Source organism: Meleagris gallopavo, chromosome 25 (assembly GCF_905368555.1).
Source record: "Meleagris gallopavo chromosome 25, MGAL_WU_HG_1.1, whole genome shotgun sequence".
Taxonomy (NCBI): domain Eukaryota; kingdom Metazoa; phylum Chordata; class Aves; order Galliformes; family Phasianidae; genus Meleagris; species Meleagris gallopavo.
The window spans coordinates 2,367,850-2,381,182 of record NC_139428.1 but is presented as its reverse complement, the minus strand read 5'-3'; the positions used below and the strand labels follow the sequence as shown (position 1 = coordinate 2,381,182).

The window sequence follows — 13,333 nt, the reverse complement described above, 5'->3', positions numbered from 1 at the left end:
CTCATAGGCCTCGTCGGCCGTCCGTCTGCCTTTTTCCGCCGCCGATTGGTGGAGAGAGCCGTCATTCTTGCGTCACCAGCCGCCCGATTGGACAGCGTCAGGGAAGGCGGGTCGTTGCGCGGCGGCTGCGCGGGGGGACGCGGCGGGGAGGGACCGACCAGGAATTATTTTTATTTCTTTGTTTCCCGGGGTTATTAAAAAAAAAAAAAAAAAAAAAAAAAAGAGGAGGGGGGGAGAGAAGAAAAAAAAAACACAACAACAAAAAAAAACAAAAACGACGGCAGCCGCGCCGCGCGAGGAACGCGAGGGCCGCATGGTGCTGCCGTGAGCGGGGCGGCGCGGGGCCGGAGGCGGCGGGAGGATGAAGCGGCGGAGCGCGGACTGCAGCAAGCTGCGGCGGCCGCTCAAGCGGAACCGCATCGCCGAGGGCATCTACGGCAGGTAGCGAACGGCCGGGGGAGGGCTGGGAAAGGGGGGGGGTAACGCCGGGAGCTCCGCGGCTCCCCGGCCCGGCCGCGCCCCGCCCCCGCCCTGACAGCGGGCCGAGCGACATGGCGACCGGCGCCCCGCTGCCGGACCGCACGTGGGGAGCGGGAGAGCCGGCGGTGCTGGGCGAGGTGAGGCGAGGCGGGGCTCGGAAAGGAGGGCGCGGCGGGGGGGGTCTGGCTGAGCGCAGGTAACGGCGGTGGGGGGAGAGGTGACGGCAGCGTGGGCGGTGCGGGGGGAAATTGGAGCGGCGGTGAGCCGGTAGGGCTGGGGGTCGCGGGGGTCACCGGCAGTGGGGAGGGGGTTGGAAAGGAGCGGGTTTGGAGCTGAGGGACGCGGTCAGAGCGGACACAGGGCAGTGGTTGGGCTGCGTGCTCTGAGTGGCCTTTTCCAACCTTGCCGGAGGTATAAAATCTATACAGACTGACTTGTGAAAGTTGTCCCGTTTCTGCTTCCAGCCCGGCAGAGGTTTGGCTGTGCTCTGAGTGGAAACCTTGCACGCTGCGGGTGTTTGCTGGGCAGGAGGAAGGCAGCTATGACAGGTGTGGGGATGTGCTGCTCTGCTCCTCACGGGTCCCTGCCTGGGAGAAGGGAGCATCTTGTTTTTGGCTCCCGTCGTTGAGAAAGCAGTGCTCGGATTGTTACGGCGATGCCATCCGTTGCTTGGAAGTTATTGTGCGAGGTGATTTGTCTTAGTGGAACGGTTTGAGTCAGCAGTGGGAATTGCGTGCTGCCCGTTGCACGGGGTGGGAAGGGGGGAGAGAAAAGGGAGAGCTGGGAAAGGTGTGGAGCAGCACAGGGTGAGTGTGGTTGGAGCAGCATGCAGAGCTGTTGGAGATGCCGGGCTCTTGCAGGAGTTTCTCCTGGAATGTTTTGTATCAGAAATGGGATTTTCAGCCTTTGTTTCACGTGGGGCTTTGATGAGCAGAAGTACTGGGTGACTTTGAGGTGTTGTCCCGCAGAAAGAGAAGAGGAGCTGGTCTGCAGGCTGGAAGCGGGGCTGGGGGCATTTCCCTCCTGGACTGTGGGCTCCTTTCCTTGTTGCTTTATTCTTTTTTTTCTGTTTTGCTTTTTTCCCTCGCTTTCTCCCCATAACTTACATACAGGCAGCGTCTCTATAACGATAGAATTCCAAATCATTAAAATTACTCTGGTTACTGTAGCTATTTACTCAACTTATCTTAATTGCTGCCATCAGCTTACACAGACCCAGTAAATACAGTTATCAGGAGGCAGCACCGCAGCGGTACAAATAGAGCAGCTAGGCTGAGCAAACAGCTTGATGAGCACACTTGAATCTTTGCAGGATTTGTGTTTGCTTTTTAATTGAAGACCAATCTTCCCAGCCTTGTGCCAATCCTTCAGTGCAGAGAGGGGTGAATGTGGCTGAGAGTTGCAGTGCTGAAGAGTTTGGGAGCAGCTGCCCTTCATGCAACCAACCTCTCCCAGCAAAGATGCAGCACCTGCCCTCCCTATCCTTGAAGCTGCTTTTTGCACTTTGGGTGCCATTATTTCCTGTCCTGCAGAGTCCCAAGCTAATATTACGTGCAAAGCACAATGAAGACTTGAGCTACCTACAGGTATTACCTGTGCAAAGAACGCTGTGATCCTTAAAACATAACCATGCTTTCAGCAGGTCTCCAAAACCACGCAAGGGTTGGTGAGCGGGGCTCAGAAGGTCTCCTGTTGTCTCCACAGTTTACATTCAGAACTTTGCTTTATGCCTTTTCAGCTCTCTGTTGCCATCATTTTGCAGATAGCATCTTTTGTCCTTGGCACTACACGTGCCTTAGGACTTGGGCTGTTCATGGAGGTATTCGTGGCAGCTTGTTGTTGTCGAAGCAATTGAAGTTGACTTGTTGCTGCTTGGTTCCCACTCCTCATCCTTGATGTATTTTGCACCCACTCTTCTGCTGCTGACGCTGCTTGTGTGCTCCTCCCACTGAGTCCCACTGGTGGTACAGCAGAGGAGGACCCTTCCCACCAAAGCTCCATTCCATTTTGTTGCTGCGTGAGCTCTGAGTAAAGGAGCTCCTGCTCACACCTGACCTCAATTCCCCTCTGTTGGTGTAAAGCTGCTCCCCAAAAAAAGAATCCTCCTCCTCCAGCGTTTTACATGTGGGTCAGAAAACGGATTGCCCAGATTTTAGGCATCAGCGGGTGTCAGAACTGCAGGTGTGGGGTCACAGAGCAACGCTGTGCTCTGGGCTGTGCAGCAGTGCGTGGCACAGAGGGACAATAGAGGCACCAGAGGGAGAAGCCGGGCTGGGAAGGGCTGATACAAAGCAGGGGGAGGGAGGGGGCTGCTGCTGCGTTTGGGCCGTGGTTTTATTCACATAATCTCATTTGGAGGGTGTCAGTGTGCCTTTGTGGTCGGGATCTGTGTGCCTTCCGAGGATCCCCGCCAGCTGCAGCGTGCTGCAAATACACCCTTTTTGTGTTTTGTTTCGTTGTTTCTTTTTCCTAAATGGATGTATTAATTTGAACGTAGATGTGTTTAAATATACCCCTTTGGCAGCTCGGCATCAAAACACTCTTCCCAATGGCTGTAGTTAAAGGCTTAAAATATACCTTCATGTATTTGGCGATGCGGTTCGTGCTCAGCAGACAATGAGAGAACATCTGCGGTGTGAGGAGGGGGGAGGCAGAAACATCTCAGCCCCGAGGATGGGGGAGTGCGGAGCAGGAGAGGAGCACCGCAGCTGTGGCAGTGTCTCTGTTTGCCAGGCTTTGCTTTGTGCAAATACACTGCAAAGCAAAAGGGAGCTTGAGGCTGAGCGTCTGGTCAGAGCAACGCGCCTTCATTGCTGCTCTAACAATAAATGCAGTTGAGCAGAAGTCAGCTGTGTTAGACAAGGCTTGATTTTAATGGAAGGCGGCCTGTGGTCTAATTATTTTGTATGAAATCTTCTCTCCTGTATTGCAGTTACCGACAGTTTTTATTCCCGACCTTTTAATTAATTAAAAGCAAAAAGTTCATAAGCTCGTACAAATCGTTTGCTTCTTTTTTAATCAGTCTTTGTATTGGAAATGCTGACTGAGATCACTTTTCTTTTTTCTTTGCAGTACTTTCCTGTACCTGAAGTTCCTGGTGGTGTGGGCACTGGTACTGTTAGCAGACTTTGTCCTGGAGTTCAGATTTGAGTATCTGTGGCCCTTCTGGCTCTTCATCAGGAGCGTTTACGATTCCTTCAGATACCAGGGCTTGGTGAGTACAGCACAGGGCTGCTGTCCCTTGGTGGGGAAGTCCTGTGAGGTGTCAGGGTAATTTCCACGTTCCACAGCTTATTTAGTGGCACTGATGCTCACTTCCACAAAAGGAGCTGTCGGGTGGCAAGGTGACTTGTGCTCAAGTCTCTTCCTTCTCACGTTGCCTCTTTAATCTGTGGCAAGTGGAAGTGGAGCACATCACTATCAAATAATTCACTGTAGGCAGATAGCGCTTGAATTCCTGAGATAAGGGGATTTGTTTGGATCCCCCTCTATTAGAGCTTCCTTTAAGCCCTTGCCTGTTTAAATATTTACCACTTGGGGAGAGTAAGTGATGCTGCTGGTTTTTATTTGTAGTAGAATCTTAATGATAGCACTACATCAACACTGTATGTCAGCGATCTTCAAACAAAATAAGGTGTAAATGCAGCAGCCTGGGGACTTGCAGGAGGAGTGGCTGGGGCACAGATATTCTCAGGCTGTACGTGTTGGCTCATGGATGGACAGATCTGTCCTGCCATCAGCCAGGCTGCTCTGTTTGGTTGGACTGGGTGATCTTAGTGATGTCTCCCAAGCATTCAGGTGCAGTAATTTCTTTACCCTGGGTATAAGTAACACATGTTTCTGTGCTGGACTCACTGCTGATGTTTGCTGGAATAATCTGAAACACTTTTCTTTCCCTCCTTTTAGGCTTTTTCAGTATTTTTTGTGTGTGTAGCATTCACATCAAATATAATATGTCTGCTCTTCATACCAATACAATGGCTGTTCTTTGCTGCCAGCACGTATGTGTGGGTACAGTATGTCTGGCACACAGGTAGGTCATTGTACTTTAACTAAAACATACTGATTCGAATATGTATCTTAATTAATTAATAACATGCAGAATCCCTCTTCTATTTGTTAGATTTGCTTTAATGTACTTTTTATACAGGTAAGAAATGTTCTTTTTGTTGTCCTTGGTATCCTTATCCTTATCTCTTTGTACATCTTGTGGTTAATCATCACTTAATGATTAACTGCTGGAACTGAAGGTCTGTGAGCAGGAGTTCCTGACTTCAGAACGCTCCTGCACAGCTCAACAAGTACTGAGCAAATGCAAGAAACAATACGATACCCTTCCCAGTGCTCAACTACTATGCTGTTCAACTGGGATATCACCATATATCCCACTTTATTTAACTCAGGAAGATACCTTGCTTTGCTTAAAGGCAGCTTTTGGTCCCCCAGGACATTGGTGTCCGGGACTTTGGTAATATTTCTGTGTTAGTCTTGCAGTTAGATGATGGGAGCTTGCAGGATAGCATGGATTGCTTCTCAGCTTGCTGGTGAAAGCAGTCATCTCCCTGACAAGTTACTCATGGGTAATAATGACAGCGTGGGAGTTCATGGAAAAGACTATGAACCAGTTGCTGCCCAATATAAAATAGGTTAAAAAAAAAAAAACTCCAAACCTGGGTTTATTTTTAGGGTTGTGTTAAGATGTCAAAGCGTGATCTCAAGTTGTTCTCAGAGTAAAGGCAGCACCTGATGCGTCGGGTTGAACTTCAGCTGTTTAGCTCTGCTTCCCTGCAACCTTAGGAATTAATCTTTCTTTAATGCTTATTTAAGTTGATGGGAATTTGCTCTTTTTTTTTTTTTTTTTTTTTTTTTTGAGAAAGTGGTGATCTTTTTAGGTAGTGCACCTACCTACCAGAACCATCCCTTGTAGCACAGGGATTTTACCAGAGCTTTCCAATTTGCGTTGAAGGAAGCAGTTCAAGAGAGACCAAAAGTAGAGAGCATAGTAAACAGAGCAAAGCAAATCACATCAGGGCCTCAAAATAGCACCCACAGCTCCAAACTGGAGACCTGTTTCCAAATAAGCACACAAGACGTTGACGTCGGCGCGTAGCCAAGGACTTGATGAAGTTTGGGGCACGGAGCTGTAACTGAGTTGTGGAATTCTACAGCAGTAACACAGTCAGCAGTGGTGGCTTCCATTGACCAAGAGGGCTGAGAGCTGAGCTGAGCTGAGCTTTGCTTGGCTGCTGCAGGGAAGGATCCGTGCTGTGCCCTCCGTTCCTCTGCCACGAGCGGTTCTGGAGCCCATCTGCTCAGTGCTGGGCCTGGCAGATCCCGAACGTGGGGTGGGGAAGCAGTTCTGGCTGTGAGGTTGGCAGCTGTAACATGAGCTCATCTCCTGCAGCTCCTTCCACTCACATTCCTGGTCTATATACGGCGTCGTGCCGCGCTGTGCAGTTTGCTCCACCTCTGCTGGTTCTCACTGGTGCCTTGTAGCAGCAATCAAACAAGATAAGGAGACAGAATTCAGAACCACCTTAAAGACATCCTAGATACTTTATCAAGCAAACTCCCAAGCTCTTACAATTCCATTTATAAATGTCTGAAAATTGCCCGCTGTCTTTTGAAAACCTTTAAAAATGGCTTTTGGTGCTGAGGTGTTTCTCTCTCTTTTTCTGTCTCTCCTTCCCTCTCCCCTCCATAGAGAGGGGTGTGTGTCTACCAACAGTATCACTGTGGATACTTTTTGTTTATATCGAAGCAGCAATTAGATTTAAAGATTTAAAGAACTTCCACGTGGACCTTTGTCGTCCCTTCGCAGCACACTGGTAAGTCCCTTTGCTCATTAACATTTCTTATTAAGCATTTATTATTAAACCAGGGGGATTGATATCCGGGGCTTTGGATGTTGGTTCAGGCTTTGGCTGCTTGATTCTCCCTCTCACAGCTGTCCTTAAGCATTCCATCCATAACGTGTGTTACACATTAACCAAGTGTGGTTGTCTTGAAGGTATTTGTGATATTTTTGGAAGTTCTTGTCATCCATTTACAAATCCTGTACCTTCGTAACGAGTGGAAGGCAAAAGTGACATAAAAATATTTTCACTTGTGATTCATGCATTCCATTAAGAAGATTTTCTCTAATGAAGAATACCTCTCTGTCCAGAGGTGCACTTCTCTACCACGAGTTTGTAGTGTACCACAAGGCTGTGCTGGGTTTAATGTGTCTCCTCTTTTGTTCCCGGAGTGTTTGGCCCATTTCTCCATGGGGCAGCCCTCGTTAATTTGGCATCTGTCATTTTCATTTCTGTTGTCCACGCTGCGCAAATAAACCCCTTAAACACAAACTGAATTCTGCTCAGGTTACAAAAACAGTTCAGGAGCTGCGAAGAAAAGTCTTTCTATTGCTGAATTAGATGCAGACATCTCTGCTTGTCATCAGGGTTTTCAAACTGGAGCTACAGCTGGCTTTGCTCAGCATCACAAAAGGAGCACTGGCAGATGCATATGCAAATGGTTCTTGCATTCTGGAAGCGTACTTAGAAATGCAGATTGCACAGTGCTGTTACTGAGCAAAGAGTGGGAAGACTTCCATGGTTAATGCAGTCATCTAGATGGGAGTTTTCCCCAGTGTAGGATACCTTCTGTGTTCAAAATGCAGATTCGTGGTGCTTTGTTACAGTGCTTGCCAAAGACAATGTATTTTTATATGGAGATGTTTGCATGGCCCCTCAGGACCAAAACTAGATTGCAGTTGGCTGTTACCTCCTGGAGAGATGCACGGTTGCACCTTGTGCTTGTCCAACAGCTGGCACTGCTATGCACCATGCAATTGCATTGTTGTAATCATTTATGTTACAATTAGTCTATCTGTAACGAGCTGTAGCTTGGTAACAAACTCTCTACATTCTTATCGTAGCATAGCACAAAAGTTCTGTGGGTCACTGTGTGAAAAATTCAGATGCGCTCACAGCTTTGCAATTCATTACTTTACATTTGGAATAATAAAGTTGCTCTTTTCTTTTTCTTTCCCCCCATAGCATTGGTTACCCTGTCGTCAGTTTGGGCTTTGGCTTTAAAAGCTACGTCAGCTACAAAATGCGTTTAAGAAAACAAAAAGAAGTGCAGAAAGAGAACGAGTTCTACATGCAGCTCCTGCAGCAAGCGCTGCCCCCGGAGCAGCAGATGCTGCAGCGACAGGAGAGGGAGGCAGAGGAAGGTGAGCTGCACCTCCTGCTCTGCGTGTGCCACCAGCACCTCAAAGTTCCGCTGCTTTCATCCCTTGTGATCCTAGAGGAGGGCTGAAAGAAATCTTTGGTTTGGTTTGGTCTTATCCTAGAGTGGCCTGGGTTGAAAAGGACCACAATGAGCATCTAGTTTCAACCCCCTGCTGTGTGCAGGGTCACCAACCAGCAGCCCAGGCTGCTCAGAGCCACATCCAGCCTGGCCTTGAATGCCTGCAGGGACGGGGATCCACAGCCTCCTTGGGCAACCTGTTCCAGTGGTCACCACCCTCTGGGTGAAAAACTTCCTCCTCATATCCAACCACCATTCCCCCTTGTCCTATCACCACCTCCCCTCCTGTTTATCCGCTCCCTTCAAGTACCGAAGGCCACAATGAGGTCTCCCCGCAGCCTTCTCCTCTCTGAGCTAAACAAGCCCAGTTCCTTCAACCTTTCCTCACAGCCCTCTGATCATCTTAGTGGCTCCTCCAAGAGCTCCACGTGTTTCCCATGTTGGGGTTCCCAGCCCTGATTGCAGCACTGCAGATGGGGCTTCACAAGAGCCAATTAGAGGGGGACAATCACCTCTCCCTCCCTGCTGGCCACCCATTTTTTTCTTCTTGGGTTTGGGTTTGTCTTCTTTTTGCTAAGCAGACTCGTAATGATTGCCTTCAGCAGAAGAGATGGTTGTAGACTCCATTGTTTTTCTTTGTGTCATAATATTGATTGATTTTTAACAAACTAATTTATTTTTTTTTTCTTTATTTTGGTATTGCAGCCAAAGGATTATCTGAGATGGATTCCTCGATACTTTTGCAGCACAATGGAGGCATTCCAGCCAATAAAAAATTATCTGCAACGTTGCCAGAGCTAGAATATAGAGAAAAAGGGAAAGAAAAGGACAAGGATGCTAAGAAACACAATCTCGGAATAAATAACAACATTTTGCAACCTGTAGACTCTAAAATACAAGAAATTGAATATATGGAAAACCATATCAATAGTAAAAGATTAAATAACGATCTTGTAGGAAGTACAGAAAACCTCTTAAAGGAGGACTCATGCACTGCCTCATCCAAAAATTACAAAAACGTCAGTGGGGTTGTGAACTCCTCCCCACGTAGTCACAGTGTGACCAATGGGAGCATCCCCTCAGCATCCACTAAAAATGAGAAAAAACAGAAGTGTCCAAGCAAGAGCCCGAGTGCACATAAGGACTTAATGGAGAATTGTATTCCCAATAACCAGCTCAGCAAACCAGATGCGTTGGTGAGGTGAGTTTCATTGGAATGCAGTCTAACAGCCTCTCGTGGTGCCGGGCATTGGGTATGTTTGGGGTTTTGTTGGTTTTTTTTACTTGGTCTTCTAAGGGAAATGTAATTTATGATCTCATAAAGAGGACAGAACTGGTTTGTAATGGGGTAAGGCAGGCAGGAGGCAGCCTGCTGGGGTTCTGTTCCTGACTTTTGCCTCCCGTTGGCCACGTAATCTTCAGCAAACAGCTTCCTGTGTCCCTTAGGATGTGGTCCTCACCGACCTCACGGGGTGTTGGGAGGCTCTGTGGGTGGCTGTGACAGTCATTGGAGGAAAGACATGAGGGAAATGTGGAGAATGCTCAGTACAGAGCTCAGGGGATGTGTTCTTGGCAAACATTCCCGGGTGGTTTTTACATCTCCAGGGAATTCAGAGGGGTTCGGTGGTACTTGGGCAGGTTTTGGTTTCTCATCTGGTGGTGGGGTCTCTTTTTTCCCCCTGAAATGTTTGGCTTTTGCTTTCAATTCACAAATACAGATGCAATCATCAGCTGCCCTACGACTCCTTGAAGCGATAACCCGAACTTGCTGTGTGCATTACTGCTAACAAACCAGTTTAAATGCAGGCCACAGCACTTTAACAGAACTGCAGAGATGGGAGAGGTCACATCTTGATGTCCACTCGCCTGAAGTTTGCCCTGAGGAGCTGCTAGCAATGGCACAGCACCCACAGCAGAACTGCAGTGCTGCATGCTCACACTGGCAGCAGGGGCAACGAGAGAGCAAAAGAAAGAACAGCTCTCTTAGCAAAGCACTCTGGGTCATGTAGAACTTCAGTTTTTGTAGCCAGGTGGTGATGGAGCAGTGTAAACAAAGGGACACACCATTCATCAGTGGGTTATGGATGGCTGGAAGCAGCAGCCTGAGCTGGCTTTGCCTTCCCAAGGCAATAAGGGAAATGGTCCATCTTGGAGGGGACTGCTCAGTCATCTACTTTGTTACTGAGATCAGTAATGATATGCAGCAGTGCTTAAGAAAAAAAAGAAGCATATCTGTGTTTCTAGTAATGAGAAACTGAAAGAAATTGGCACTGGCTCTGTATGCACAGAAGAGCTTGGACTTGCTTTTTTACAGCAGAACATTTGGGGGCTGAAGATGAGCACGTGGCTCACACCAGAGAATGCAAGAAGTGCACTTCTTTATTTTTTTTTTTAATGGGAAATGAACTTTTTTTTAATGAATTACCACTAATTTTGGCAGATCTGATGTCTTAATGAGAGAAACCAGGCAGGAAACATTTGGTCCTTACACTGTGATGGATTACTGGCTTCCTAACTCGTATAGGGAGGACACTTTGCTGCTGTCTGATTGTCACGATGGAGCTCAAGGTGTTGAAATAACTTGTTGTCCTCAGCATGAAGCATTCATTTGCTTTGTGCCATGACTGTTTGCTGACTGTGATTTTTCTTCTACCTATGCGTACATACACGATGTATTTTTTATTCATTCTTTTACTTTAAGAGATTTATTTCAAACATGTGTGGAACACAAAGCTGAGCAGGGGGCCTCTCATTACAAACTGGTGTCTCTGTTTAACCCATTTGAGATGAAAATATATTAATAAATAAGCTTCCATGACTTGCTAAGGCTGCAATTAAGTGTATAGCAGATTCTCTCAGTTCAGGAGAAATTGAAACTAAATTCACCGAGTCCTGAACTGTGGATAACATAACACATGTACATTTTGTACTTGGAGGAACCATGCTTAGTGAGAATTCAGGAGAGCAGAGCATCACTAACACCGCCTTAATTAGGTGAGAAAAGCAAAAATGTGCTCTTGTGGTCACCTGTGAGCCCTGGGGGTTTCTGGGGGGGTTTCTCAGCCTTATCAGTTTCATTTCTGCTTGGAGGGAAGGAGGTGATTCCATCAGGTGTTCCGCAATGCTGCAGTGCGTGGAGGGGAACAGAATTCCTGGGGGTGTTATGAAAAGTTTGCACAGCTGTACGTAGAGCTGTACGTGTAGAGTTACCTAAAAAAGGGGCATCATTTCTGAACTGAGCATCTGATGCACTGGAACCTTTGGGTAACGGGGAAGTGCAGTCTTTGAAACTGAGCACTGTCTTTTAAAATTGTCTGTCTTAGGTTGGAACAAGACATTAAAAAGTTAAAGGCTGACCTGCAAGCAAGCAGGCAGATCGAGCAGGAGCTGCGTAGCCAGATCAGTTCTTTGACCAACACAGAACGGGGAATTCGGTCTGAGATCGGGCAGCTCCGGCAGGAAAACGAACTGCTCCAGAACAAGTAGGTGCTCTGTAAAGCTGTGTGAGATGATTGCTGATGGCTGGAGTTTGCTGGAGGGGGAAATACTGTGTTAAGACTTGACAAAGTAGAAGGTGCTTGCAAGAAAGCAAGACTCGCTTGGGACTTGTGACAGCAATTTATTTGTAGTAAGTGAAAACCTGTGCTAAACCCCATACCTGTTGTCTTCCAGATTGCACAATACTGTACAAATGAAACAAAAAGACAAGCAAATGATCAGCCAGCTGGAGAAGAAACTAAAGGCAGAGCAAGAGGCAAGAGCCTTTGTAGAAAAACAATTAATGGAAGAAAAAAAGAGAAAGAAGTTGGAAGAAGCTACTGCTGCACGTGCTGTTGCATTTGCTGCTGCTACAAGGTATGTGGTTCTGCCCCAGAAGGAATATCAGGTCCAGAAAGTGTCTCAGATGATGAATGCACTCTGAGTTTATAAAGATGATCAGGGGGCTGGAGCACCTCCTCTATGAAGACAGGCTGAAGGAGCTGGGCTTGTTCAGCATGGAGAAAAGAAGCTGCGGGGTGACCTCAGTGCAGCCTTCAGTACCTAAAGGGAGCCTACAGACAGGAGGGAGTCAGCTCTTGGAAAGGGGAGATAATAGCAGGACAAGGGGAAATGGTTTGGAGTGGAGGGAGGGGAGATTGAGGTTGGATGTCAGGGGGAAGTTCTTTACAGAGAGAGTGGTGAGGTGCTGGAACAGCTGCCCAGAGAGGCTGTGGATGCCCCGTCCATCCCTGGAGGTGTTCAAGGCCAGGTTGGATGGGGCCCTGGGCAGCCTGGGCTGCTCTGAAATGTGGAGGTTGGTGGCCCTGCGAGTGGCAGGGGGTTGGAGATTCATGATCCCTGAGGTTCCTTCCAACCCTGGCCATTCTGTGGTTCATTCTGAGATTCTGTGAGTTATCAGCTGTACAGTGGCTGTGCTGGCAGAGAGCTGTTGTGCCCTGTGTGGGTCAGTCCTCTCAAAACAGAATCTCCTCTTTCACATGGGGGCTGTGAATCAAGGTTTCATGCAGTGACCTTGGCCAAAATGGCCTTTATGTTGCTCCTCAGAAATATTCTGCTGTAGCCACTGACTGCCAGTGCTCAGCACAGTGATATTTCAGCAGGTGTAAGATGGAATGGTTTTGAACATGAAAATGTGATGCAGGTGACAATGATTGCAGTGATGCAAGTGTCTGAAAAGCATTATTTCGGCTTTTCTGTTCTCCATCATTCATAAACGTCCCAGGCAACTTCCCAATCCTCAAGATGTAAAATTGGGTAACTGTGGAGTTCTTCATTGTTGCCATAGGGAAAAGCTCCTACTGAAAAGAAAAAAGTTACCTTTCCTTTCTTATCCATCAATACTGATAGTGCTTTTCATGTAATAAGCAATCCCGGGCTGACAGCCTCCTGCTTTTATTCAGTGTCTTCTCTCTCAATGCTTTTTCTGCAGAGGAGAATGTACCGAAACTTTACGGAATCGTATCCGAGAGCTGGAGACAGAGTGCAAGAAGCTGAGCATTGACATCAAGCTGAAAGAAGATCAGATACGAGAACTAGAAATGAAAGTTCAGGTAAGAAGAAAGTGCCAGGGCTTAGAGCAGCATCACAGTGAGTGCTCTCAGACCCTTGAGACTGCTGGATCTACACAAGAGGCAGTCAACACCGTCAAGAATTGGTCTCTTCAGATGTCCTTCTTGCATGTCTTGCATCAGAGTTTGTGAGAAGATGGGGATAAGAAAAGTTACAGGTCTCAGCTCCACACCATTCCAATGTTTAAATGGTTTGGGTTGGTTTTCTTTTCCCCAAGCCAGTGGTCAGGATAGACTGAGGAGAACATAACCCCCACTACACCTTATGTCCTATGTGAAGCCTTGTTGCCAGTCTGTGTTGTTTTAAATGTTGGCAAGTAAGGGATTTAACAACCAAAACAGCCCCCAACCATCTAGAAATAGCCATTCCCAACCACAAGGTGACTGACTTCCATGCAGTACTCGCTCCCTCCTTTTCGCTTTTCTACATTTCTGGGTTTGCATCAGTTTGGTTAAACGTGAAAAGCATGCGAAGATGAAGAAATCCC

At 47.5% G+C, this 13,333-nt stretch overlaps 1 protein-coding gene across 1 annotated transcript in view; it reads left to right on the top strand.

Moving 5' to 3' along the window:
* Positions 1-103: 103 nt before the first annotated feature.
* Positions 104-13,333, top strand: part of MACO1 (macoilin 1) — a 16,088-nt gene continuing 2,858 nt past the window's right edge. Inside the window, exons 1-9 of the mRNA XM_085208693.1 lie at positions 104-441; positions 3,553-3,694; positions 4,387-4,513; positions 6,185-6,308; positions 7,521-7,699; positions 8,482-8,977; positions 11,100-11,258; positions 11,449-11,631; positions 12,707-12,827. Coding sequence (XP_085064819.1) covers positions 362-441; positions 3,553-3,694; positions 4,387-4,513; positions 6,185-6,308; positions 7,521-7,699; positions 8,482-8,977; positions 11,100-11,258; positions 11,449-11,631; positions 12,707-12,827 — 1,611 coding nt within the window. The 5' untranslated portion in view covers positions 104-361. The remainder of the gene's footprint in view (positions 442-3,552; positions 3,695-4,386; positions 4,514-6,184; positions 6,309-7,520; positions 7,700-8,481; positions 8,978-11,099; positions 11,259-11,448; positions 11,632-12,706; positions 12,828-13,333) is intronic.